Source organism: Rhamphochromis sp. 'chilingali', assembly GCF_963969265.1.
Source record: "Rhamphochromis sp. 'chilingali' genome assembly, chromosome: 4".
Classification (NCBI taxonomy): domain Eukaryota; kingdom Metazoa; phylum Chordata; class Actinopteri; order Cichliformes; family Cichlidae; genus Rhamphochromis; species Rhamphochromis sp. 'chilingali'.
The window spans coordinates 33,567,606-33,594,998 of NC_137948.1; the positions used below are offsets into that span (position 1 = coordinate 33,567,606).

The 27,393-nt window shown below is 41.0% G+C and overlaps 1 protein-coding gene across 1 annotated transcript in view; it reads left to right on the top strand.

The window, feature by feature from the left end:
* Positions 1 to 20,042, top strand: part of ncf4 (neutrophil cytosolic factor 4) — a 39,630-nt gene extending 19,588 nt beyond the window's left edge. The window contains exons 7-10 of the mRNA XM_080881119.1: positions 7,210 to 7,308; positions 15,709 to 15,860; positions 16,635 to 16,700; positions 19,667 to 20,042. Coding sequence (XP_080737245.1) covers positions 7,210 to 7,308; positions 15,709 to 15,860; positions 16,635 to 16,700; positions 19,667 to 19,874 — 525 coding nt within the window. The 3' untranslated portion in view covers positions 19,875 to 20,042. The remainder of the gene's footprint in view (positions 1 to 7,209; positions 7,309 to 15,708; positions 15,861 to 16,634; positions 16,701 to 19,666) is intronic.
* The last annotated feature ends 7,351 nt before the right edge of the window (positions 20,043 to 27,393 follow it).

Sequence of the window (27,393 nt, forward strand, 5' to 3'; positions counted from 1 at the left end):
TTTCAGAACTGTTGAACTGTTAATAAGGTTGATTTACTTTAGTAGCGTCCAAGAAAAACAATGGAAATAACCATTTTCAGAAAATGGTGGCCACACACTGAAGTGGAGCTTCATGAAAAGATAGTAATAAGACTATAACACATCAGTTACATCAGTTTGTAGCCCTGCGATAGACTGGTGAGCTCTCCAGGGTGTACCCTGGGATAGGCTCCAGCCCCTCCACTGTGACCTCGATATGTACAAGCAGAAGAGAATGGATGGATGGAAGAGTTGTTGTCCAGAATACACATTACACATGTAAAACACATGTATATATCTGTTTTTTTTTAACTTTGTGTTTTGGACATGTATGCCAAGTAGTGCATTTTAAGGAGATTATACTGCGATATTGAAGTATATTTTTATTGAAGTACCTCCAACTTTCAGTACAAAATAAATGTCAGTATAATGTAATAATGTAGGAAATCAAATGGTGATGTTGCAAGTTAGTTAAAAAGTCAAAAAATAATGTTTAAAAAAATTTTTTTTTTTCAGCAAATATTGTTAAAGGCTTTTTTCTTCAAATCTGTTTCATCTCATACTCAGCAGCAGCATTTACAGCGAAATGAAAGATAATCAAAACATTATGGCTTCATTTCTGTGTTTGTTCACATTTCACTTACTGTCTAATTTACAGAGCAGATTTTTTTCTAAAATCATCGCCATAGAATGACCGTTTCCTTTTTCCATCTTGCGTCAGTATTTTGTGAAAATCACTGGTCACCTGTCCAGAGTGTACCACACCTATAGGACTGGATAAGCAGTTAAGAAAACAGATCATGTGTGGCTTTATTTATTTATTTTTACCTGTGTCCACCTGAAGTGTCTCCCTTTGGCTATATCGCACCATTGTTCCATTAATTTCTCTGAAGCTGTTGAAGCACGTTAAAGTTGTTTAGGGATAGATTGAAATATTCACAGCTGACATAATAGCAGCACTGACTAATAGCTGAATCGATCCACTGTCAGCTAATTTGATGAAGCAATCATTTGTAATACTTTGTAGAGAGAGACACCTTTGCTTGGTTGTGTAAGCGGCTATGTCTGCACAGTATGGAGTCTGTAATATGAGTACATGTCCTTGAACTCTGTGTGCTATATCGCCTTTCAAAAGCATTTAACTTTACTAACCTTGCTCGACACAGAAAAAAGGATGCAGGCACACACATTGCATTTCTCTCTGCACACTCCAGTGGTCTTTTATTTCCAAACTAAAAGAAGCAGCTCCATTTTACTCTCTCCTCTTCTCTCTCTCTCCCCTCTCTCCCACACAAAAGTAAAACACTGGTGTACTCTACTCATGAAGCTGCCAGCCTACTCAACATTTATTTTAGCTTTCTCTCCTTTTCTAGCTGAAAAGCTTATCCTTCCTCTGTGCGTTAGTGTGTGTTGGTGTGTGTCCTGCTATGTGTTTCCCAGCTCACCAAAGTGGCTGTCCAAACAATGATCAATGGCCAGCCTGAGCCTGATGGATAAGAGCAGAGCGCAGCATTTGTCACAGCAGAGCCAGTACAAGTGTTAGCGTTTACGCTGCAGCACTTCTTTCCACTCCACTTAGTATTAGCTCAGGCTTAGCCCCCAAACACTGCTATGAGTAATTGTCAGCTGTAGTACTATGAGCTTCAGACAAGGTCAACGGGACAGGCTGCTCGTGGTTAGGAGGACTTTAACGAGGCAGACGCTGGTGGCATGATTTGGCTGATCTGAAAATTGAGTTAGGGAAAGAAATAAAGATAGATAAATGATATAAAAAAGGCAAAAAGATATATTAAAGAATCACAAAGGGTGGAAAAAATATCAATAAAACTAAAAAATGAATAATCAAAGAGGTACTTATCGAGGGATAAGACAGTTAAGGCAGAAATTACAATTTTAGATGAAAAACTGATTAGGAAGTGTTAGTGCTTATCTTCACTGGCAAAAATGTGACCATGTAACATAAATGTGTTAAAGTAACCAAGAATTTATGAGACTTGATTCCAGACACTAGAAAATATCAAAGCGCCATCGTGTCATAGAGCAGGTTTTATCAGTGTGCCTGTGCACAAATGTTTATGTACAGATACAGTATGTGTTGTGTTTCTTCCTGTTAGATGTAGGCCATCTTAGATACTGTAAACAATACGTTGAACAGTTACTTGATTGTGAGCCACATGTTAACGGTGAGTCACAGCATGAAAATCAAAGTTCTAGCAGTTCAGAAACCATTACCTCGCTCATTGTCACCATCACTCGCATCAATCTAGTTTTGCATCAGTGGAAATCTGTTGAAAGTCGAAAAACGATCTACGCTTTGAGATTCAAGGTCTTGCTTGCAAGTGCACATTGTCTTTAACTTATGAATGTGTTGATTATTTGAGAAACAGGGAAAAAAGTGTTTGTGCATTACTAACAAGCTTAAAGGTCAATTTTTGGTGTGACCTCCATTATTCTTTAATGCAGCCTGAACTCTCCTCAGCAAATGTTTTTATAATTTGTCCAAATAGGCTTCAAGAATAGTTCTCCAGAACATTTCAAATATGGATTTATCACTCCATACGAGTGTTGTCTCATTCCTTCCTTTAGAAATGCCAAGTTTAATAATAGCTTCCACCTTATTAGTTCAAAAACATTATTTTATGCCAGTCAGACTGTGCTGTCTTTGGCATTTTCCATAGAATCAACTTCAGAAATGGGGGAAAAAATATTTGTGACTTGTTGCTAATAACAAAGTGCCTAAAGAATCAATTTCTAACTGGTTCTTTGCTAAGTTTGCTGTGAACACTGGTTCTTCTGTTGAGTTGCAGTGTTTTGTTATACTTAACAAATTAATAAAAAAGAGAACTTTCCTCTGAGAATAGTTAGGTACAAGGACTGGACTGAAACATGAATGAAAAAGCAGCCAATGTCCAAAGAGACACTTTGAAAGACCGTTAGAGACCCTCGAGAACTATCGCTCAACACCAAAAACAGAGTCTGTCTCATTGGAAGCAAAATATAAAGAAATGAGGGGTGTCAACTTTTTCACAGTACTATATACACACTCAACCTCTGCAACCTGTGTCCATTCTTATATGTATAAAAAGACATGTTTTCTACTATAATCCTTCACCCCAGGCCTTCTAGGAAATGGGGCATCCATTTAAAAAAGACACTTCCATTAAGCATCATCCTCCCTATTGCCACGCTAACGAGCTGAGGGTTTAACAAGCTCATTAAGGCGGGGTCAGTGAAAGACTAATTGTACTGGATGATTGCCCCTGTGGCTTTCTGAACCCAAGGGCTGTGTGACTACTATTAGAGACCAGCTTTTCGCTGTGCAGTGTACCAACACCAACGTACGATAATGAAAGTAGCGTGTGTGTAGACAAAGACGAGACTCTACGGTCTTATAGTTTGCTTTGCATGGCTGTTGAACAACAAGAAATGACACAGAGAAGGACATCAGGAAGTCTTTTTTTCACCACTAATGTGTCTTGTGATACATTAGGAAAGACAGATTTTAAGGGACGGATGCTTTCAGTTTTGCCTCTATTGATGTCACTGCTGGGGGGAGGAGCTGATTCCTTTTCTTTTTGTGAGGAATTTAATCTTAAATGAATGCTGGAATAAGACAATGGGCTAATAGAAGAAAAAACTACATGTTTATAAATGTATGAAAGCTTACTTCCTTAAGGCTTACAGTCTTTCTAAAATTCACTGTACTGGCCAGATAAAGAGTCCAGTGGTCATTTTGTTATGGTGTTGTATGGCAGACACTCTTTTTGGGTGATTTGGCATCACATGATCATAGTGTCATCACATTGCTAAAATCACCTCAAAGCTCAGCTCTGCTAATGATTGCTGGGGGCTTGAACTGAACCCCTTTTGATTTCCTCCTGTGTGCCTCTCAGGATAACATTGAGGACAAATTCTTCCCACCCAGCTCCCATAAATGTTAACAATGACCAACATCACCATCATAAGATTTATTGCATCTAACACTTAGTCATATGTCTATGCGCAGCCCAATCTTACCAACAATGAGAACTTGTAGTTTACACTCATCAAGCTAACTACTTGATTAGAAGGCTAAATTATTAATGGAGACGCAGAGGGACATAGTTTAAAAACAGAAAGGAGTCTCTGGATGAAACAGGCTGAAACAGAGATAATTGGAAAATGACAAGTAGAAGTAAAAGGAGAAAGAGGCGGAATAAAGCTGGCGCTGCATTGGAGAGAGAGAAAAGAGGTGCAGAAAGATGGGGAATTGGTTTGTCACATCATATTTTGTGTTTGTGCTACAGATACCAGCTTATCATCTCCAACACATTGTCCCATCATCTATAAATTACAGGCAGCGGCGGGTCAACGCTGTAATAAAAACAGCGTCTGGAATAATGCATTAAAAATAGCAGCCCCAAATTCAAAGCGCACGTGTCCTCAGGGTCAGGGTAATCTCATCTGGATTGTTAATCCAGCCAGCTCCCTCTCTCCCCAGCTTCATTAATTTGCCACCAGTCTGCGTCTCATTTTCTGTGGACACACATGCAGCACACATGTGCACTCACTCACACTCACACTCAGATTTGGACACAGACACAGAAAGTAAAATTCAGGATTTACACACCAAGTTTCTAATGCAGGCTATATCAGGTGCGACCAAAAGGCTGAGTGATTGTGTCTGTTAACACTTCAGTGTAGTCTACTTGTGGATAGCTCATAGCTTCTGGTGCTCGCACTGGTTTTTAGATTCATATTACCATCTCTGTATGTGGTTAACTCAAGTTGATTGGTTTCTTGCTGTTTAAAAAGGAATACTGGGATATTCAAGTATACTATGTACTTACCACAGGAACCAGTTCAAAACGTCTTGAACCTGCAGTAATATTTTTGGCCACTTGGGGGAGTGCAACAACATGCATACTCCATACAGACCATAAAGAAGAAGCTAATTTCAGCTGCTCCCTTGTCACAAGGGTTCAACACAGCTTTTTGACCAGGATGGCCCCAAAGGGGATTTGTGTCTCTGGCAGGAGTGTCGCGCACGCCATGCGAACATGTCAAAGCTAGCATGTTAGTAAACAGCTGCTTTTACACATCCAGTAGACAACACAGCGTTAGCATTTATTGTGATTCTTGATTAAAGCTCCATTCACTCAGGTATTTTTTAAAACGGGGATTTTCAGCTTTCGTTTGGAAAAAATGGCCTCATGAAAATGCAAAAATCCAAAAACAAACAAACAATATTAAGAGCAGGCCAACAAATATAAATCTAACTGAACAGAAATCTTGGCCAATCATATGCTTCGAAACATAATGAACTGGTGTCAAAAAGAACATAAAGGCACCTTTGATGTTGCAAGACAAAAGTTTCTGTTTCCACTACATGAAAGGGATTCATAACATCTCCATTTTCAATGACCTAAATCATAGTTTACGTGTGGAGAAACAGCCAAAATGCCTAGAAAAAGATCACAGATTAGCTGGAATTGGTGATGTTACTTGCAAAGCACCAAATTTAAAAACCAAACATGACAGACATGAACCTCTCTCAGTGTGTCAGGAGGATCAGGTTGAACACATAACTGGAAATCCTCCATTCACTTATGTCAGAGAACTGCACGGATGGTGTGCAGGAGGCAGCACATGTGACACATCACTGTGAATTTACAAGAGCGTTACCTCTGTTGTCCACACATGTGCTCAATCTTACATCCCTCAGCAGCCTAGTTCTCACGTCCTGTCAAATCATGAAGTATGAAAAAACAGAGATTCCCTACTCACTCGCTGTCTCACTCCATCACTCACTCACTGCCTCCCCCAGCACCGTGCCTCTGCTTAACTTTAACTTTTCTTATCTCCTCCTCTTTTTCCACCTCTTCCTCCTCCTCATCTTCACCTCCCTCCCACTGATGTAACCGCTCTGCATTCTTTTTTCATTCGCTCCCAACCTCTCTGATTCTCCAAATTGTATTTGTTATTTTTCACTCCCTCATGTAATGGCTTTCCTCCCATTGTCTCTCACTCTAACCCCACCACCACACCAGCTCCCTCCCTCGTCCCCTTCCCCATTAGCATTCACGCTCGTGTGGGGCGTGAATGCTAATGGGAGTGCGCGGTACACCAACAAGATTAATACAGAACAAGTATTAGTAAAAGATTATTGTAGTTTGAGTGTGTGCATGTTTGTCGTTGTGTGTGTAATAGGCCGTTTGTCATCTGTGTGTTTGAGGAGTCTCTTAGCAAAAGGATGGGAATAGGTGTAGAGCCCCGGTAATGACTCTACTGAGTTCTACTTAAAATGCAAATTCAACTTTGGGAGGCTTTTATTCCACACGCACTGATGCAGACTAGGACAGTCGAGTATCTAGCCACCCCTTCATACACACACACACACACACACACACACACACACACACACACACACACACACACACACACACACACACACACACACACACACACACCTTTACATTGCAGTGTGGCGCCTCCTCAGGCTGTATAACTTTTGAGTTTTCCAATGTCCTCATACCAGCTTTTGACTTCATCCTACACACACTCACGCTTGTAGAAGTGACTACAGACACTGTATATCATATGTTATGTAAACGGTGCCACATGCAGCTATAGTACATAAATGTTTTCTAGATTAGAAAAAATAGAGGCATCTATAAAAATGGTTAACCTTGGATGCAAGCGTTTGTCACACTTTTATTTCTGATTCTCAAAATTCCATAAATATATAATAGTTGTTACTGGAACTGATCCTCAGCTGCAGCGTTAGCTCGCACACACACACATGTAGAGTTTGACAGGCTTACACATATTTACCAGTATCAGCAAGAACACTGCTACTTCGGCAGCCCTCCTTTCCTCATTCCTGTGCTTTATTTCTCTCTTACACAAACATACCTTAAAACTCTTCTTAGACTCACAACTTCACTTTCTTTCTATCACATATCTTTTCTGCTCAAAAATATTATCATCTTCAGGCTAATTTTTGTTCTAGCGTCCCTTCTTTCTCTCGCTCTCTCCTCTCTTAATTATACACATGCAAAAAGTGTCTTACCCGTCATTGTTCCTTCTTTGTGTTGAATCCGTATGCTCTTTTAAATCGCTCCTCTTTTCTCTCACTGACTTTGTGTGTGTGTGCGTGCGTGTGTACTCTCTCTTTTGTGGTGTGTATGTGTGCGTGTGTGTGTTTCTCAGGCGATGTTTGACTTTCGCGGCAACAGCAAGGCGGAGTTGAACCTGAAGAAGGGAGAGGTGATCTTCCTGCTGCGACGAGTCAATGTCGACTGGCTGGAGGTAAGAACGGAGAGAGAAAGAGGGCGAGAATATGAGAGGGACGAGAGAAAGAGAGAAAGGTGGAGAAGGAGAGAGGCAGCGAAAGAGTGGGAGAGTGGAAGCCTGAGAAAGCTGGATGGAGAGTGAGAGGGAGGGGTGGGAAAATAAAGAAGAGGTGGAGGTGGAGATGAGATGGAAGAAAAGAAGAGGAGTTTTTTTTTTTTACGTTGAAAGAGGTGGTGTCTTCATTGGGAGTATATTGGGAAAAGTGAGGAATAAAAATAGAAGAGCTAAAGATCAGAGTGGAGCAATGAAGAGAGATGGAATTAGGGAAACATCAAGAGAGGGAAAATGAGCAATACAATTATGAAGAAGAGTGAAGAAGAGAAAGAAAGTAATGGTTAAGTGATGGTTGTCTGCTTTTAACTTAGTAGATAAAAAATAGGCGGGATAAGAAAGTAAGGAGAGCAGAGAGAGACTGCAGCCTAAATACAGTTTTTCTCAGTCGCTTTGGTGCGTTTCTCAGAACACCATTAACATTTGCACAGCAGTTAGTGCATTTCCCAAAACAATTAGTGCAAACTGCAAAACCTAGTGGATAGCCTGCTAAAGCACGTCACATGCACAGAATTGATTATCCATACCTCAAAAGCAAGTATCCATGTCAATGAAACTGTCAGTGCCATCAAAATGAAAAGTCTTGACACCATCTTTATGAACAAGATAGTCAAATGGCATTGTCATGTTTCCACTATGACAGTTTATAATTTCAGTGTTTCCCATTGCAAAAACAATTGGTGACACCTGAAAATGCTGACGACAGCACTATGGCCTACCTGTACAGCCATCTGAAATGTGCAGTAAAGTCACTGTAGATGTTATGGGAGTCTTGGGAGTAACTGAGACACTGAATACGTACGTCTCACATTTCCATTGTGTAGAAGTGTTTGTAATCCTACAGAATTGTGCAAAAGAAAAATATGCTACAGTCACTTGTTCACTGTAGAATACATGTAAACATAAAATCACCAATTTGGTAGAGCCTCCTCATGAGTGACAGCTGTAATTCACCTGAGATCAATTGTTCAATTTCGGAGACATTTCCAGGAAAAATGATACAGAAAGGTATAGGATTTGCTTGACAGATGGCCAATATTTGGCATGTGATAACTAGTTCAACAATTTTGTGTGTGATGACTTAAGCAATGGATGTATGACTATTAGTTTTATTGGGAATGACTGTTCAGCATCCATAGGTATGATTACTTTTGACTGACATGACATAAGCAAATGGAAATGTCAGAAAGCAGCAGGGAAATGTATGGAAGCAACTGGTTCATGTCCAAAATCATTTGCAGTTTGTTCAGAGAGAGGAGAAATTGCTACTATGATGTGCACAAATGACTGAGTGTTGTGGAGGTTGAACTAATAGTTATGAGAATTTCAATTCTGATCTGAGAAACGCACCAAAGCGACTGAGAAAAACTGTAAATGCACACACATCCACTTTCCAGTTGTCCAGCACCTCTTCCAAAAGATGGACAAAACTGATGGACAAAAGACTGAGATATTTTAGTTTTACACACATCTCAGTCCCGCAGACTGTTCTAATGTTTGCCCGGACTGTGTGCACAGATATATTCCAGTAAATATACGAACATGTATATTTATATGGAATTATATTTTGGCACTTGTGCAGTCAAATTCCTCAAAATCAATAACCCGCGCGTAGAACTCAGCAGCTAGATGCACAAAGAAGCCATTGTAGATGCGAGTGTCTGCTTGGCGAGCGTTGCAGTAGAATCATGCTCTTACAGGCAGCTCTGCTCTCAAAGCTGAATTCACTCAAATCAAGCTGACTGAAAGTCAGCTTGATTTGTTTTGAGGGCAAAAAGGAATGTAACTGGTAATGTAATTGCCCTAATGTAATTGGTAAACAGGTTATGCAATGATGTCATCCAAGAGGTCACAAAAGACCCTTAAACAACAAAAAGGAGCATCATACCAACAGTAAAATATGGTGCTGTGATGGTCTGGGGCTGTTTTGCTCCCTCAGGACCTGGAAGACTTGTAATAACTGAACCATGAATTCTGCTGTTTACAAACAGTCATCTGTTTGTGACCTCAAGCTGAAGTGTACTGGAGGATTCTGCAGCAGGACAATGACTTTGGAGTGGCTTAGTCAAAGTCCTGACCAGATTGAGATGATGTGGCATGACCTTAAAAAGGTGGTTCATGCTCGAAAACCCTCAACTTTGGCTGAATTACAACAATTCTGCAAACATGAGTGGGCCAAAATTCCTCCACAGCACTGTAAAAGATTCATTGCCAGTTATTGCAAATACTTCATTGCTATGGATGGCCCAGTTATTAGGTTTAATCACTTTTTAACGAAGGGTCACGTAGGTTTGGATTTTTTCCCCGTTATATAATTACAAGCACTTTCATTTATGAACTGGATTTAGTTTGACTTGTGTTATCTTTGTCTAATATTTAAACTTGTTTGATGATCTGAAACATTTAAGTGTAACAAACATACAAAAAAACAGGAAGGGGGCAAACACGTTTTCAAACCACTGTACCTCCTTACAAACACTTCAGTAACTGATCGCTGCGGTCACCTGTAGTTTTTATGGAAGCTGCAGCTGTGAGGAGTGTCGCTGAAACCTCAACATTCACCTTCAGTGTAAAAGTAAAAGTGTCCTTTGAAACTTATTGGTTTAAGGAGGAAGGCACAACTTTTACTTTAAAGGCTAAGGACCCAAATGTGGTTGCTCGTTTTCCTTTTGTTTTGCTTTGTTCATTTGTCTCTTTTAACAAAAAGCACAACTTTATTGGTAATAAAAGTACAACATTGAAGTCCATAGATAAAGTAAGATAAATCCTGCAGTATGAGTGACACAAGGAAACACACTCGAATAGTAAACAGTGTTTGCAGACAGCTCTGTGTTTTCCTTGTAAATGATAGGCAATCCCTGCCATCCGCTTGTGACCAAAGCAGTCGTGTGGATGTTTTTGGTGCAGAAGACTCCTTGCAGTGGATTTCACCTAACAACAGCCAGTAAGCTCTAGGACAGGGTTGGGCAACTCCAGGCCTTGAGGGCCGGTGTCCTGCAGGTTTTAGATGTTTCCTTGATCCAACACAGCTGATTCAAATGGCTAAATGACCTCCTCAACATGTCCTGAAGTTCTCCAGAGGCCTGGTAATGAACTAATTATGTGACCCAGGGTGATATCAAAAGCTTGCAGGCCACCGGCCCATCGAGGCCTGGAGTTGCCCACCCCTGCTCTAGGAAGCAATCGTGAAACTGTCATGGGATTCACACGTTCTTCTGTCGTACAGATACTGTTAGACCCTAGTACACTGTGGAAGTGATTTGCTGGTAACACATCGCTTTGAAGCTAACAGCTGTTTGCTTGCAGCTTTTCTGGGTTTTTGTTTCATAGGTGACCCTTTAACACAGGGGTGGGGGAACTCCAGGTCTCAAGGGCCGGTGTCCTGCAAGTTTTAGATGTGTCCCTGATCCAACACAGCTGATTTAAATGATTAAATGACCTCCTCCTCAACATGTCTTGAAGTTCTCCAGAAGCCTGAAAATGAACTAATCATTTGATTCATGTGTGGTTTCAGGGTGATATCTAAAACCTGCAGGACATCAGCCTTTCATATGTCAATTAACAGTATTCTTCATTGTCATTGGTAGTTGCTTCAGTTATTCACCTGGAAGTTGCGAAGAGTTTATCGTGGGTCCCACCAACTTCTCCTCACCGGCACTTTTTCCACCTGCAGTCACTTAAATGATCAAATGTCACTCACTTTCTCTTGTCTCTTGTTGCCCCGTCGCTTCAAATTGCTTCCAGCGTGTACACAGTTTTGAGGATTGCCACTGGTCTCTAGACATGTGTGACAGGAGATGTGTAAATGTAAACAAAAAACAGAAAACAAAGAAAAACCGCGAACATGGCAAGCCATGACAGTGTCCATGTTTGCAGACTGTCATGATTGAAAGACATGCACATCTGCCTATTTGTCGATTTATTTATTCCTTTATTATTTGGTCTGAGTATGTCGAAATCTGAAATGATAAAGAAATGATGTGCCAGGTTTGTAATATGTATCCACTAGTATCCACAAAGAGTTCAGCCCAATCTGAGATCTAGAATAACAACTATGAGCAACGGACCTGCTGCTTTACAATAATCTTTTGATTTGGTTTGATTTATTTGTCTTTTACATATTTTTAAAATGTTTTCACTAGGCCTTTTTTTAACTGCAGAGGATAAAGAGCCAACTCTGTGGCAAATCAGAGTCGAGTAGTCCAGTCAGTTAAACTATAATGAAAACAATCATTTAAAAAAAAGATTGACAACATCCTACTCAGAATCAGCCTACTACGGTGACCACAGAGTGCCTTCCCTGGTGTGATTGGAGAAGCTCTGCTCTAGTTTTCACTGTTTGTATGTATGAGTCGTGCACAAGTGGATATTTTTATCTAATACTCTGCATTTTTTTTTTTAAAAATGCAATGCTGGAATATGGCTGCTGGCAAATAGATGTCATAGTAATTCTTCTTCATCACTCACTTTGTGAGTACTTAAAAAAAAGGTAAAGAAACATGCTTGATAAAACTGTGTGAGGTGTCGAGATGTGAGAACGACGCTGGGTGAGTGGGAGAGAGAAAGGAGGTGGAAGCTGCCCTGATGGGAGAGGGAAGAGAATCACCACAGAGGAGGAGGAGGATGAACTTAACCTGCCCCCGGCTTTCTAAAGAGATAGAAAAAAAAGTAACAGAAAACATAATCTATTTGTCCTTATGCAACACTGCAAAATGCTGAGGCTTTGTTCTTTTTTGGCAACGCTGTTATCCACACTAGTAGTATGTCTTTTGTTTTTTGTTTTTTTTGATGGGGGGTGAGGTTAATGCAACACTTACAACTTGTGAAAAGTTGACTGAGTGCGTAGAGTTAGTCAGTGGACAGAGTGGATGTGGGTGGAAAACGTGACAAATCCAACTGGCATACTGGTGCGTCAAGGTAAACATTTCAAACACACCAGAGTGAAACCACAGTTTTGGAAACCGACAAATCCAGCGGCTGCAAAGCTGCCAATGAGAAACAGACTTCATCACTAGCTGCTGCGACAGTGCTGCTCAGCGGCCAACTGAAAGGAGAGTGATAGAAGCGAGCAGCTGTGAAGTGTTGATGCAGAGAAAGAAGCCTGCAGGCTTGGACTGGTCGTCAGCTTTGACTTTAAGGAGAACTGGATGTACGCTGGTAGTAGAACATACTCAGCCCATGACTGCAGTGACCAGTGACTTCTATCGAGTGACTTACAACAGAGAGTACGTCTACAGAGTCTGTAGAAAATGACACAAAGCAGGATCCAGGTTTGTTTCAACATGATCTATTCTAGGGACAATATCAGCTTAGATGGGTTTGTAATCCAATTAGTGGTAATCAGATTTTTTTGATTAATCTTACCACTTTCAATGTATTGAAGAGCCAAGAATCCCTCAAAATTGAAGAATATTTTTAGCTAAAAAAAAAAAGAGCAAATCTTTGGGGGTTGTCCACCCTTGGGAAGATTGGCAGCTGTCCTGAATATTTTTAATTTGTGAAAGATCTTTCTCCCTGTGGATTTATAAACTTCAAATAATTTGTAAATGGCCTCATACAGTAATTCTTCTCAGACTGATGGGTCCCATAAGTTCCTGCCTAAAGACATGATGTTTTTCCTTCTTCACATTGAGTAAACACACATCTGACTGCAGCAAAGTGCCAAACAACATCTGTGTGAACTTTCTTTTCACATGATTGCATATCAGTGACTTTTTGTAATAGCCTGAGACTCAGGAATCATGGAGACATGTTTAGCTCACGGCTGTACTTTATTCGGGGGGCCGGGACATCGGCCCCCACAGACCGGAAAACACCAACAACCACTGTTGCCCCCTAGTGGACCCAACCCGGCCACAACATAACATTCCTCCCCCCTTAAACTGAAACTACACCGTAGTTTAAAACATCACAGAACACACCCATAACCAAAAACCCTTAGTCCAACAGCCATGTGTTAACCAATAACAATTCACTGTAATCACGGCACAAAGTCTCTCAAGTACTCCGGCTGTCTCTTGGTTCGTTGCGACCGCCGCAACTCCATGGCCGGTGATTCGGGTGAATCACTACTCCCCAGAGAGGGCGTCACCACAGGAGTGACTTGTACCTCCAGGGCTTTTCTGGCCACTCCCAGGGGTGTAAGGGTGCCTCTTGTGGTCTGTGTCTAAGCTCCTGGCAGTTACGGCAAGACCTCACCTTGTCTTCAATGTCATTCTCCATATGCGGCCACCACATGTAACTTCTGGCCAGGCCTTTCATGCGGCTCATACCTGGGTGTGACTGATGTAGCTGTTCCAACAGGGGGAGTCGACCTCTCTCTGGTATCACCACCCTTGACCCCCACAGCACGCACCCATCCTGCACACTCAGCTCCTGTTGCCTCTGCCTGTAGGGTTGAAAATCATGATGCTGCGTATTGGGCCATCCCCTCAATACATACTCACGTACTCTGGCGAGTACTGGGTCTTTGGTTGTCCATCTCTGCAGCTGCTCAGATGTCATCACTTCCTCCTGGTCCTGATCTACCATTAACACTTGGTCCTCCGCCGCCACTTCTTTAGGGAGCAACTCTGGAAGAGGTAGACGACTCAGACCATCAGCATTACTGTTATTTTTGCCTTCTCCCTTAGTGTCATTCGCCACGAAGAAGTACTCCAATATCTCACAATATTCCTCCCAGGATTGCCGCTCTCCGTCGAACGATGCCACCGAGCCCAAAGTGGTAGCCATTATTCCACACCGAGGGTTATGCTCCGCTTCCAACAGATGCTAGCGCTGTACCTCTCGCCAACCTCCGTTCCGCAGTCACTTACGACGCTGCGACTTCACAGCAAACCCTGGCTTTCATCCTCGTCGCCATATGTAATAGCCTGAGACTCAGGAATCATGGAGACATGTTTAGCTCACGGCTGTACTTTATTCGGGGGGCCGGGACATCGGCCCCCACAGACCGGAAAACACCAACAACCACTGTTGCCCCCTAGTGGACCCAACCCGGCCACAACATAACACTTTTTGTCCATGTTTTTTTAACCTTATTCCTGCTAACCAACTAACCAACCAGCCAACTAACCAACCAACTAACCAACCAGTTCTGTCATTTTTTTCAATAAAGACTTCAAAAGGTCACAATAAAGTAAAAGTACCGCTTGTAGTACTTCATAGTACTTAGAGTACTGTTACTACAATTTAAGGAAGACTAAGCTCAACTATTTAAGCACATTAACTTGCAATAAGATCATCAAGTGAGTATATAAGGATATATGTATTTCTTGAATGGTGTTCTGTTTTTACTGAATGTAGAAATAAAGCACATGCCGTTTTCCTTTCTAGCCTCTTTTAATCCTCATAAAAAGGCTGAAGAGGCTGAAGCTCCATCCACACCCATACTATAAAGATCAAATTAAAGGTACAGTCAGTATTTGGGGTGCATTAGAAAAAATGTTCTGCCCATAAATGTTCATTGATTATTATGTAATTTCCTGAAATGAAGCCAGGACATAACGTTTTACAGCCTCCTCCAAAGTAATGATTTGGTAATCCAGGTGCAGGCTGCAGGATGAACCACAATGATCAAGCAGCAAAGTTGTACAACTACAACCTCTTTCAAGCTCTCTAGACTTTTGCCCTTTTCCATGGACCTCAGAAGCACGTGAAGTTGTGATAGAAACAAAATGATTATCTGGATGTGCTGTCTTCAGATCCTAATTTTTTTTAACTTAACTTTTATCAATTGCTTTAAAGTTGCAACACAAGATACTACAAATGCTCCATTTTTATTAAATTCACACCCATTAGATAACATACAAGTCAGCTGACTAAAGAGGTTTGAATATACAACTTTTCAGGACAGACTGGGTGTTATCATCATTGTACTTGATCCAAAGTTGTGATTTCGGCGCGTTACAATGAAAGGCTTTTTTTTCACATAATACTGCTTCCTTGTTCTACAATAAATGTGTGAAAGTGCTGGATGCTTTTTGAAACAGCTTCTGTATGTGTTTCTGCAGAGTAACACAGTGAGACACCAGGGGTGTAGTAAAAAGGCTGTATGATTGTGTTTAGTGCTTCCAACATCAGCAGCATATTATGAACACGCTAATTAGTCGGGAAAACGTCTCTCCAGATGCACTTCCATGCTGCTTTCTTCTCTTTCTCTCCTTTAAATCATCACCTTGTCTAATCATCAGTCCCCTATCACTCCATCCTCTGAGACATAATTCATTTGTTCGCTCATCTTTTGATCATTTGCTTCCTCTTCTTTATGCGCTTCTTCCTCTTCTTCTTTTTTTTCTCCTTCAGGGTACAGTAAACAATCAGACCGGTATCTTCCCAGAAACCTTTGTGAAGATTATTAAACCCCTCCCTGAGAGTGACTCTGAAGGTGAAAGTGGAGGCCACACATACAGCTGTCTCCGCTGCTTCCTGCTCACCCCTTCTGGAGTCGACACCAGGTCTGTCTGACTTTAGTGAGCTAAGATGATATCGTGTGCGATTCGATTTCAGGTTTTAAACGCATTGTTTATTTATATGTTACTCTTGAAACAGTATCATGCCAGTGAGAAGAGATCCTTCATATGATCACCACAGATATATGCAAATTACGGTTCAAATGAATCACAAGAATATTGGCTTAAAGGTAGATAAGCAGCTTGTTTCAGACAGTGGAGGAACTGAGGGATACACCGAGGCCCAGGATAAGATAAATAAGGATTATTTCAAACTGTGAATCATGCAAAGCTGCTTGAGTATAATCCTGAAAAAAACAAAAATTAAAAACATTAATAGGTCCCCTAATTTTATACTTTGAGGCTTTAATGGCTTCAGATAACTAACATCAAATGTTAGCCTCAGCCATCAGGTAATGAAAACATTACAGTTAGTCATTACAGGTGATCGTACACTAATATATAGCACTATCTTCTATTTGTACAATTACATCCCTTAAATCCTGCACATTTGTTCTTGAAGTTAAAAGAAAATGAATACTGCATTTCTCACTTCAGCTTTGTGGAGGGATTTGAATCCCCTTCAGTCAGATTTCAGATGTAACAAAATCCAACAAAAAACCTTGGATTGAATTTGTTACTGTGAATTTGTTGAATTTATTGTTGCAGGCGACATAATGTAAAAGTGAATCTCTCCTATTAGCATTGTGTATATTGATTTTTAGGCCTTCAGTTTTCTAAATGCTTTAATCAGAGAATTGTGTGTTCCTTCTTTAACAGAGATGTGTGTGTACAAGAGGACCTCAGCATCCAGCCATCATACAAGGACCTGCTGTCTCGCATGAGGTAAAACTATCCTCAGTTCCTCAGTAATCTGCTCTCAGTCTTGTAGTAGCGCTGGGTTTTAGGTTATAAAAAAGCCACACCCTTACTGCATTTACACCTATATGGGAAAGATTAGCATCGGCGCTGAGGGAGAAATTACTGTGAGCGACTTCACACATGTAAGCAAATTACCACACCTTCTAAAATGTGATAATGATTTACTTGGTTAAAGCTTGTGAATACTGTTAAAGGAGACGTTCATGCTGTTTTCAGCTGTTTACATTTGCACTGGGGTCTTACTGGTCTATTGGTGCATCATGTGCGCATCTTATAACTCCTAAATACGTCTATATATTTATATTCAATGTTGGTCTGGAATATTACAGAAGCTAAGTTTGGTTCTGGTGGACGTCTCTTCCTGTTAAAAGGGAGTTCTTCTTCTCCATTATCACCAAGTGCTGGCCAAGGATCTCTAACAAGATCTGATTGTTAGAGAAAAGTCAAAACAGATTTTTAGGGGCTTTACTTTACAATGTAATACACACACACAGAGACACACACACACGCACACACACACACACACATATAAAATTGAATTGAACTGGGAAATTTAATTCAGCTTTACTATTACTCCAGTGAAAATTGTGAAAGATGAAATTAAAGGGATTCAGCATCAATGACTATAATCTGATTCTGTTTTTCTTCTGAGTTTATTGCATACCAGCGGCAAGAAATTGCAACAGAAACCATCCACAGCAGGAGGATTGCACTCCTTTACACATGTGGCACAACAGCACGGACTTCATTAACTATGACAGACATTAGAAAATGATTGATTAGGATCTAACAGCAATTTACTTCTGGTTCTCTCTCACATAGTCATAGTTTATATGTTGCAATTTATTAAATGTTTTCATGATGTTTACTAAAGATTGTATGAACGTGATCCCAGATCCAACTTTTATTCCATTAAAATTCTGGACTGCTTTTATTCATAAATAGTTTCAGTAAACTCTCTTTGCACAGAAACATGAACCATACTGTACATGCATTCACATAAATATTCTGATATCAAATATTCTTCCAAATTCTTTTCTGAATTAAAAAAAAACCACCACTTGTTTTGGTTATTTCTACATGAGCAATTAGATGTTAAATTTACATTACAAATCTAAGCTTTTGTCCACGCAAAATTGAGCAGATTTCCATATCTGATGTTTCTTCCAGCATGTACTGATGAACTATGCTGATTGCTGACCTTTGTGAGCACGCTTTCAGCATTTCATTTTTTGTGAGTTAAAATGAAATTCCACAACAAACAGCGATGGGTATGAATCCATTAATTCACCGACCTGCCCTGAGGAGGAACATATTTAGTCATTGTGCACTGCAAACCTGCAAAATGCCTGTTGCCAATCCTCACCACTCATCAAATTAGTTCCTGTGGGACCTCCAAGTCCCCCCTCTTGCAATCTTTCCCTCAGCAACATCACCGGATGCATGTGCTCATTACGCTATCTGTCTTTTTCTCTTTCATTCTCCCTCTCCCTCTATTTCTCATTATCTGGTAATTTAGATATGTGAACGCTATGATTATTAGCCCTCCCCATTCATAATCAGTTCATTTCCGCCGCTTATCTGCTCATTATTGTTTTTCTGTGTTCAGGCCTATTGTGCCCTGGAGTAGGATGGATGAGACCCTGGTCTTGAGTTTTAATATGGCTTAGCACTGATAAAAGGGAGGGGGAGAATAAGGATAGGGAGGAAAGGGTGTTGGTTACATACGAGAAGACAGGAAGTAGGAAAAGAAAAGACAGATGCCAGCGCTGTAGAACAAGAAAGCTCAGAAAATGGGCCTCCTAAGGTATCTCAAGACTGTTTTATTCTGTTACATTCTAAATCTAGGCGTACATTGAACACAGCAAGAAATTGGCCCCCACTCATGCACCACCCAAGAAAGCGCAAAAACAATAGTACCTTTTAAAGTGCTAAGCAGCCATTTATTTGCTTCAGCAGTGAGCAATGCCAAAATAATAAACAAAACTCCCTAAAAAGGTCCCTATGCTTCCCTATACAAAAGAAATCCAACCAAAAGACAGTTCACTTACCTAACATTCTAAAAGAAAACCAGGAGAAAACTGAGTCAGCAAAAATGGCTTCTCACACCTACCAGGCTGCTGCAGGGAACAATATATACACAATATACAATATATACAAATCTATTTACAACGATTTACAAGATCAAGGCTCTAACGCCAGACACACAAATGAGGTTAAACTTGCGAATCAGTTTGCAAAGGCACTCTAAGTATCAACAACTGGAAAACACAGGCTGGTGGTGGAGGATGGTGGAAGCTAGGAGGGAGGGGGCCAGGGGGCTGTTATCTGGTGGTTAATTACAGGGGGGTGATCATCCAATTATCCAATCCTAGGACAGGAACAAACTCCACCCAACAACTCAGCAGCCACTCCCAGGTGTCCACCCCCTAAGAGAGAAAAGGAAAAACCCACAGCCATCCTCTGGTGGGAGGAGTCACACACATAAAACACAAACACTGATAACACTGAATCATAACAAAATGTGGTTGTTAGTCCAAATGCAGTCATTTATATTTGGTGATATGGCTCTGTTCTGGAATTTTTTCACACTTCCATCCATATACTTGGAATATGGAGTATAACTGGGAGGAGCTAGGGTGGTAGTGGGTTGCAAAGTAGCTTGCAGATGAGTGATGGCAATACAGGGTGCAGCTGCAGCTTGAATAGGATGGCCCTTATGAGATTTGCCAGTTGAATGTATAACAGGTTATGAGCCAGGCAATTAACTGGCTTTGAGACAATCTCACTCGCTGATCTCTCAGAATTTCTGCCAACAAGAACTAACAACACCCACAAATAGTTTTTCTATTTCTGTAGAATATGCTTAATATTATTTATACTCTAAAAAAACACACTGATTATTGAAGTGTTTTTTTCGTCTCTTGCAGGAATGTTTTCAAGGTGGATGATATTGCCCTGAACTACCGCGACCCTGATGGTGACCTTATTCGTATCCTGGACGATGAGGATGTCCAGCTGATGATCAAGGAGGGCAGACGTCAACAGGACAAAGTCAAGAGACCTGTTAATCAGTTTCCATGGGAACTGCATGTGACCACGACCTCTGACCTTTCTGTTTACAATACAGAGGCTTGAGAGAAGTTGAAGAGAAGAAAAATAAATATAAAATATTTAGTTGTGTCATATAAGAAAATGAATTTAACCAAGTGTATAGTTGCTGATTTGAACTCTGTGTAGTTTGCCATTTACATTCATTCTAAGTCTGTTTCAATAAATGTTCCAGTCATTTCACTTAATAAAATAACTTAATACCATATTTACATTTTGCGTGCTTAAATTTTTTTCTGCTTGCTTAGAGGCTTTTCAACCGTTAGATGTGCTCTCTGACAGAGTTTTACAGTCTAGTTAGTAGTTCAGTAAGAAGAGATTAGAAGGAATTGAACAGGAGTTGTTAATATACAGAATTCAGTTCTGTTATTTGACAATTAGACTCTGGTCCCCCATCACAGCAGAATGAAGTCCCAGCAGTGATGGGAATTAGGGCAGGGCATTTCCTCAAGCTTTATTTTTAATGCTCGAAAGTAGGGTGTTGTTGTTGTTCATCCATCAGTATGTCGACAGAATCAAGAGCTGGACAGCAACAGGACCCAACGTGAGCCATGCTTAATGGCTAAAGACGCAACAGCACTCCATGGACGCTTGGTCAGCCATCATAGTAGCAAAGCTAAGTGGGTTCAGTACATGACCACTGCCAATAAATGTTTTGGAAACACCAAAGGCCAAACTCAAGCTCCTGGCTGATAAAGCAGCACACCAGGACTCTTACGACCAGAGAAACCGCCTGCACTACAAGAAAGCCTACAACCAGTGTTGGGCAGTAACACTGGTATTTAAAATACAAAATATGAGTAACTTTATTCTGTTACAGTTACCGTTTAAAAAGGTGGTATTCAGAATACAGTTACTTTGTTGAAATGAAGGGATTACACAGCAGTCTTCCTGTTTCATATGTTAGGCTGTTCCCTCTCTATTTTTTGTAATTCCACGCTGGAACAAAACACACACTGAGAGGCTCTAATGCAGGGGTGTCAATCTAGCGGCCCATGTCACCTCCACTTGTGGCCCACATAATGACGTGACAAAATATTTTTAAAAATTATTGTTCAAATAATTATTTAATATGATGGCAATAGGCAGAGTGTGACAAGCATAGCCCTAAAGAATGTAGCCTCACGGGCAGTGTAGCCCAGTTGTAAGTAAGCTATTAAGACTTGACTGTACACTGTGTTTGTCTTTACCTCCGAAACAATAAGTTCTGTTGGAGCAGCCTTTCAACTCCTCTCTCTGTCTCTCACTAGCAAAGTTGACCCAGACAACAAAGTAAAGCTAGTTTTTGGCTACGAGCCCAACAAGAACCCAAGGTATTAGCCAGAGGTCCCTTTACTACGGTTCGGAGCCGCGGACCTGTTTTATATACGAGACTGCTGCAAAAAGTGCAGCCTTACCTAATGTCCACCTACTGTTACTCAATTATATTAAGATTTTAAAATCTAGTTGGTGTTGGTAAAGCAAATAACCTCCAGTAACAGTAATAAATCACACAGCAATAGCACATTCGTGTAGTTGTAAAAAAGCATGATAATATATTAAGTAATCCAAAGTATTCAGAATACGTTACTCTCATTGAGTAACGTAATGGAATACGTTACAAAATACATTTTGGAGCATGTATTCTGTAATCTGTAGTGGAACACATTTTAAAAGTAACCTTCCCGACACTGCCTACAACACTTGAGTGCTTGGCACTGTAGAAGACCACCAGCACATTAATAACATTCATGAGAAACTCAATGGTTCTGTGGAAGACAACAATGGAGGACAACGCCAAATAAATTACGCAAATCACCAAGTGCAGAATATACCAAGGTGTCCACACTACTATTCTGTATGGGGCTTAACCACCTAAGGCAGCTTATTACTAAGAGCATATATGAATTCAGGAGTGGTGAGACTATCAGCTGCCTCCTGTACATCGATAACAATAAGTCATTATTTTCAAGCATGAAAGGTGGTTGGAAATAACGGAGCTATGATCCTCTGGGACTTCAAGTTCCAGACATTTGTTGTTCAACCAACCAGACATAGTGGTAGTTGACAAGCGCAGAAGACTGCAGGCGTGATAGATGTGTCGATCTCAGTGGACAGCAACATAGGGAAGGAGGAGCACGGAGAGAAAGACCAGGGGCTGAAGGAACAACTGGAGCACACGTAGAAGATAAATTTCAAATTTGTTTACACTGGTAATAGGAGAATTAGGAGCTATAACCCCAAAACCTGAAGATTCCAGGTAGAGAGGACTCCAGGAACAGCTAAGAAGAACCCTCAAACTCACAGGCCTCTGGCAGAGGACCTGAGCTTGTTTTGAGCTAATTTCAAAATTGCAACAAAAACTTTGTGTTATTGTAATGCAAAGTACCAAATAGCAATGGATTCATTATAAAGTTCCACAGGGATTTTTTTCCCCCTCAGTAGTAAAGGTTATCAACCTTTAGGAGAAAGCTGTGGGAAAAAGTTTGAAAGCTGTTGAAATAACTTTAAATTTATATTGAGTTTAATACAAATCCCAAACATATCTGCCCCCAGGGTTACAGATCAATACTGTTACTCAAACTTTTAATCTTGTGAAACCCAAAAGCTTCTCCTCATCTTTAACTAGAGTTTAAATAACATCTTTTATAAAAACATTGTGTTCCTTATTGTGTTCTTATTAAATCTATATGATTAAATCTTCATGAAGATTACGCACACAGTCATCTGCATTCAAACCCAAGACATGCTGTCTTTCTGACTATTTTGTCTACATCAGGAGTGGGCAACTCCAGGCCTTGAGTGCCGGTGTCCTGCAGGTTTTAGATGTGTCCTTGATCAAACACAGCTGATTCAAATGGCTAAATTACCTCCTCAACATGTCTTGAAGTTTTCCAAGGGGCTGGTAATGCAGGACCAGGACACCGGCACTCAAATCAAATCAAATCAAATCAAATCACTTTTATTGTCACATCACATGTGCAGGCACACTGGCACAGCACATGCGAGTGAAATTCTTGTGTGCGAGCCCCACAAGCAACAGAGATGTGCAAACACAACAACACAAACGAGCAAAATATAAGAATGGCCAACCTGAAACTAATAAATATATGTACAATATATAATAGTGTATGCATTTCTGGATGTGTATACTAAATATTTTCCTACGTGTGTGTGTGTGTGTGTGTGTGTACACATTTTTACAAATTAAATAGTAAAAAAATAAAATAAAATAATAATAATAATAATAAAATATATAAAATATACAGAGTTGAATATGTGCAAAACAAGTGGCATTTATATACAGTGTGGAGTGCATAATGTTGAAGTTCCAGTAGTGAAGCTGAGGTGTCTATGACGTGTTCAGCAGTCTGATGGCCTGATGGAAAAAGCTGTCTCTCAGTCTGCTGGTTCGGGACCGGATGCTGCAGAACCTCCTTCCTGATGGAAGCAGTCTGAACAGTTTATGGCTGGGGTGACTGGAGTCCTTGATGATCCTCCCCGCTTTCCTCAGGCAGCGCTTCCTGTAGATGTCTTGGAGGGAGGGAAGCTCACCTCCAATTATCCGTTCAGAGCACCGCACTACTCGCTGGAGAGCTTTGCAGTTGTAGGCGGTGCTGTTGCCAGGTGGTGATGCATCCAGTGAGGATGCTCTCAATGGCACAGTGATAGAAGGTCCTGAGGATGCGGGGGCTCATGCCGAATCTTTTCAGTCTCCTGAGAAAGAAGAGGCGCTGCTGCGCCTTCTTCACTGTTTTGTTTGTGTGTACTGACCATGTAAGATCCTCAGCCAGGTGTACTCCAAGGAACCGGAAGCTGCTCACTCTCTCCACAGCAGCGCCGTTGATGGTGATGGGGGTGTGTACTTCTCTGCACCTCCGGAAGTCCACTATCAACTCCTTTGTCTTTGCGACGTTGAGGGTGAGATGGTTGTCTTGACACCAGTGGGTCAGGGCGCTGACCTCCTCCCTGTAAGCCGTCTCATCACCGTTGGTGATAAGACCCACCACTGTAGTGTCGTCCGCAAACTTCACAATGATGTTGGAGCTGTTAGTGGCTGTGCAGTCGTAGGTGTAGAGTGAGTACAGGAGAGGGCTCAGTACACACCCCTGTGGAGCACCAGTGTTCAGTGTGATGGGGGATGAGGTGATGCTGCCCAGTCTGACCACCTGGCGTCTGTCAGACAGGAAGCTAAGGATCCAGCTGCAGAGGGAGCTGCTCAGTCCTAGATCCTGCAGTTTCCTGTCCAGCTTCGAGGGAACGATGGTATTGAATGCTGAGCTGTAATCTACAAACAGCATCCTCACATATGTGTCTCTCTTCTCCAGGTGTGACAGGGCAGTGTGTAGTGTCAGGGCTATGGCATCATCAGTGGACGTGTTGTGGCGGTATGCAAACTGTAGAGGGTCCAGTGAGTCGGGTAGTGCAGAGCAGATGAAGTCCCTGACCAGCTTCTCGAAGCATTTGCTTACGATGGGGGTCAGGGCTACAGGTCGCCAGTCGTTCAATGAGGAGATGGTGGAGGATTTGGGTACAGGGACGATGGTGGCCATTTTGAAGCAGGCTGGGACTACAGACAGAGAGAGGGAAAGGTTGAAGATGTGCGTGAACACTCCAGCCAGCTGAGCCGCGCATGACCTGAGGACGCGGCCGGGAATCCCATCCGGACCAGTAGCTTTGCGTGCGTTCACCTTCCTGAAGCACTTCCGCACATCCTCCTCAGACACAGTGTGCGCACTGACGTCATCCGCGGTGCGCACACTCGAGGCCTGGCGTTGCCTACCCCTGGTCTACATGCATGTTTCATAACATGTATCCATGTTCTGAATCTTTGCAAAGACTTGGCTATTCACTGCATTTGAAACTTTAAAATCAAAACTCTTTATTTTGAAGTTTTAGCTGCACCTTTATGTGGTAATGAAGGAGGATTTCAGGTTTTCACTTTTGTTTATGTTTGCTTCAAAAGGCACAACGGCTTTATTTCATTCACACCCAGCATTCATATTTCGCTCATGTGTCTGCATTTCATTCATACTCGCCTCAGGAAATCCAGATATTGTTGAAATTATTCAAAAGTTGCTTATCACACTGGAGGCCACTGACACTTTCCCATATTTAAGCATAAACACCCTTTTAACTATTCAGTAGTATACATTGTTATTTAGTTTCTTTGTTTGTTTTTCTGCAAGAAACTCATTAGCATCATTAGGAAAATAATCAATTTATAGGGAAACATGCGTGCAGTTCAATTCTATGATAGTAAATTTGACTTTCTCTTCTTTTTTAATACTTAGAAAAGATTTTTCAGGGCAATAAATCCTCCTTACCAGATCTCCTCAGTTGCCTTCTTGTGGAGAGGCAAGACTCTCAAGCTGGATGTGGGACATAACCATCTTTCAGTGTGGAGAAACAGCAAGTCTCCTGTGAGGCTCGCTCAGATGACCAAGTTCCTCATCCTACCTCTAAGGCTGAGCCTAGACACTCTTTGGAGGAAGCTCATTTCTGCTTTGGTACAGTAAGGGTAACAACATGGCTTTTTAACGGAGCTTTACAACATTGCTGCAAATGTTCTAGCAATCTGTCTATCAGTCTCCCACTTCACTTTTCCATCACCCATGAACAGCACCACAATACACTTAAACTCCTTGTGGAGAAAATGATCCCAAACGCCGAGTGGGCACTGCTTCCTTCTAATAACAATGGACTAGATTCTAATTCTCATATCAGGCTGCTGCTCAGTGTGGCCAGAAGAGCTGGAACAAGACTGTCTGAGAGCCCCTTTGGTTGCAGCTAAACAACTTTGTGTTCCCCAGGTCTTCTGTCTATAATCACTGTTTAGCAAATAGAGTCATTTCTTCATGTGTTATAAATACGGTCACACAGCCGCTCCTAAAGAAACATAACCTTGAGTCTAATGTCCTTATTAATGATACACCCCAAATTACCTTACCACTCCAAGATTTCTGAACAGTTCCTGGTTTTGTTCTATAGAGCAGCGGTCCCCAACCCCCGGGCCTCGGACCGGTACCGGTCCGTGAGTCGTTTGATACCAGGCCGCGAGAGTTGAGGGTCAGGTGTGAAATTCAGGGTTTCTATCAGTTTTCAGCGTTATTTTGTTATCATTTTTATCATTAACTCTGTTTTCCTGGGTCTTTTCACGTGTGTTATGAATAAATCTTCTTTTTTTCGGTACTAGTTTTATTTTGTTGTATTTATCCGCTACACCTTAAAGGCCGGTCCGTGAAAATATTGTCGGGCATAAACCGGTCCATGGCGCAAAAAAGGTTGGGGACCGCTGCTATAGAGCATAAAGTTGGACTGCTGGGTCTAGTTTTGCACCTGTTCTTCATGTCTGAAATATAGAAGCTGTCCATATAAGAAACTGTTTGTCATCCTCAGCTTACATTAACTGTGGCATCCCTAAAGGATTCAATTAGGTCCTCTTTTATTTCCATTATGTATGATAACCCAGTTTTTTGTTCACTATCACTGATATGTGAATGACACAGAGCTATCTACCTGTAACAAAGCCAGACTTCTGACAATGACTCAGAAACTCTTTGACTGAATGATCTGAAATTCTGGATTACATAAATTTCTTTGAACTAAATAATAGCAAAATGGAAGTGATTTTATTTGGCTGCCTGCACTTAAAAATCTCCCCATTGAGGCACTTGGCCCTTTAACCACATACATCCAAACTGCAGTTAAAAATCTTTGGGTTTTTGTGGATAGTTTGTTTACTTTTAACAAACAAATCAGTGATGCTGTGAAGGGCCCCTTTTACCAATCGAAAATCATCGCAAAATCAAGGCACCCATATGGAAAAGATATATATAAATCTTATAAAGTTCGTATCTGTCTTGTATGAAACTTGTATGAAAAGCATACAAGAGTGAAAACACATAAGATACCTTGAAAAATTATATAATGAAACTTGTGTGTTTTGGATACTTACTAACAAAATATATGAAAGTAATGAGAAAGTGGCCACTTTCATGAGTAAATCATGTATGTTTTTACTATTTCTTTTCCATATGGGCAGTTTTGTGTATAAAAGGCTTAACATGTAATACTGCTAACTTCAGCTCTTTGGAAGCATTTGTGACATTATGCTAAACTAAGCTGGTCAGGAACTCAAAGTGATAAGAAAACTGAGTGTTTGCTGACCTTAGCTGGACCCCAAACTTCAAGAGAAGTTTAAAAAAGGTGATTATGAGGGTTAGTACCTGTTTGCATTTCTACAGAGAATCACTGTGGTGGTCGCTTTGAACTTTCTTTGGGCTGGTTTTTAACTTTGTCACTTTATGAAGTGTAATGAATTACTTTCTCTGGCACGTAATTAAATAACATACTACATTACTTCTAAACAAAGTAATGAATAATGCATAATGCGCTGCTCTTTTTGAGTAAGACCCCAACACTAAAGACAGTATATCATTCGTGTTTGTCACGGCCCAGCGGCACGAGGGAACAGGGATGGACACAGGCGCAGAAACCAACCCGGAAGCGAGGTGACAGAAAACAAATGATTTATTTCCGCCCACAGGTAAACAAAGGTGAAACA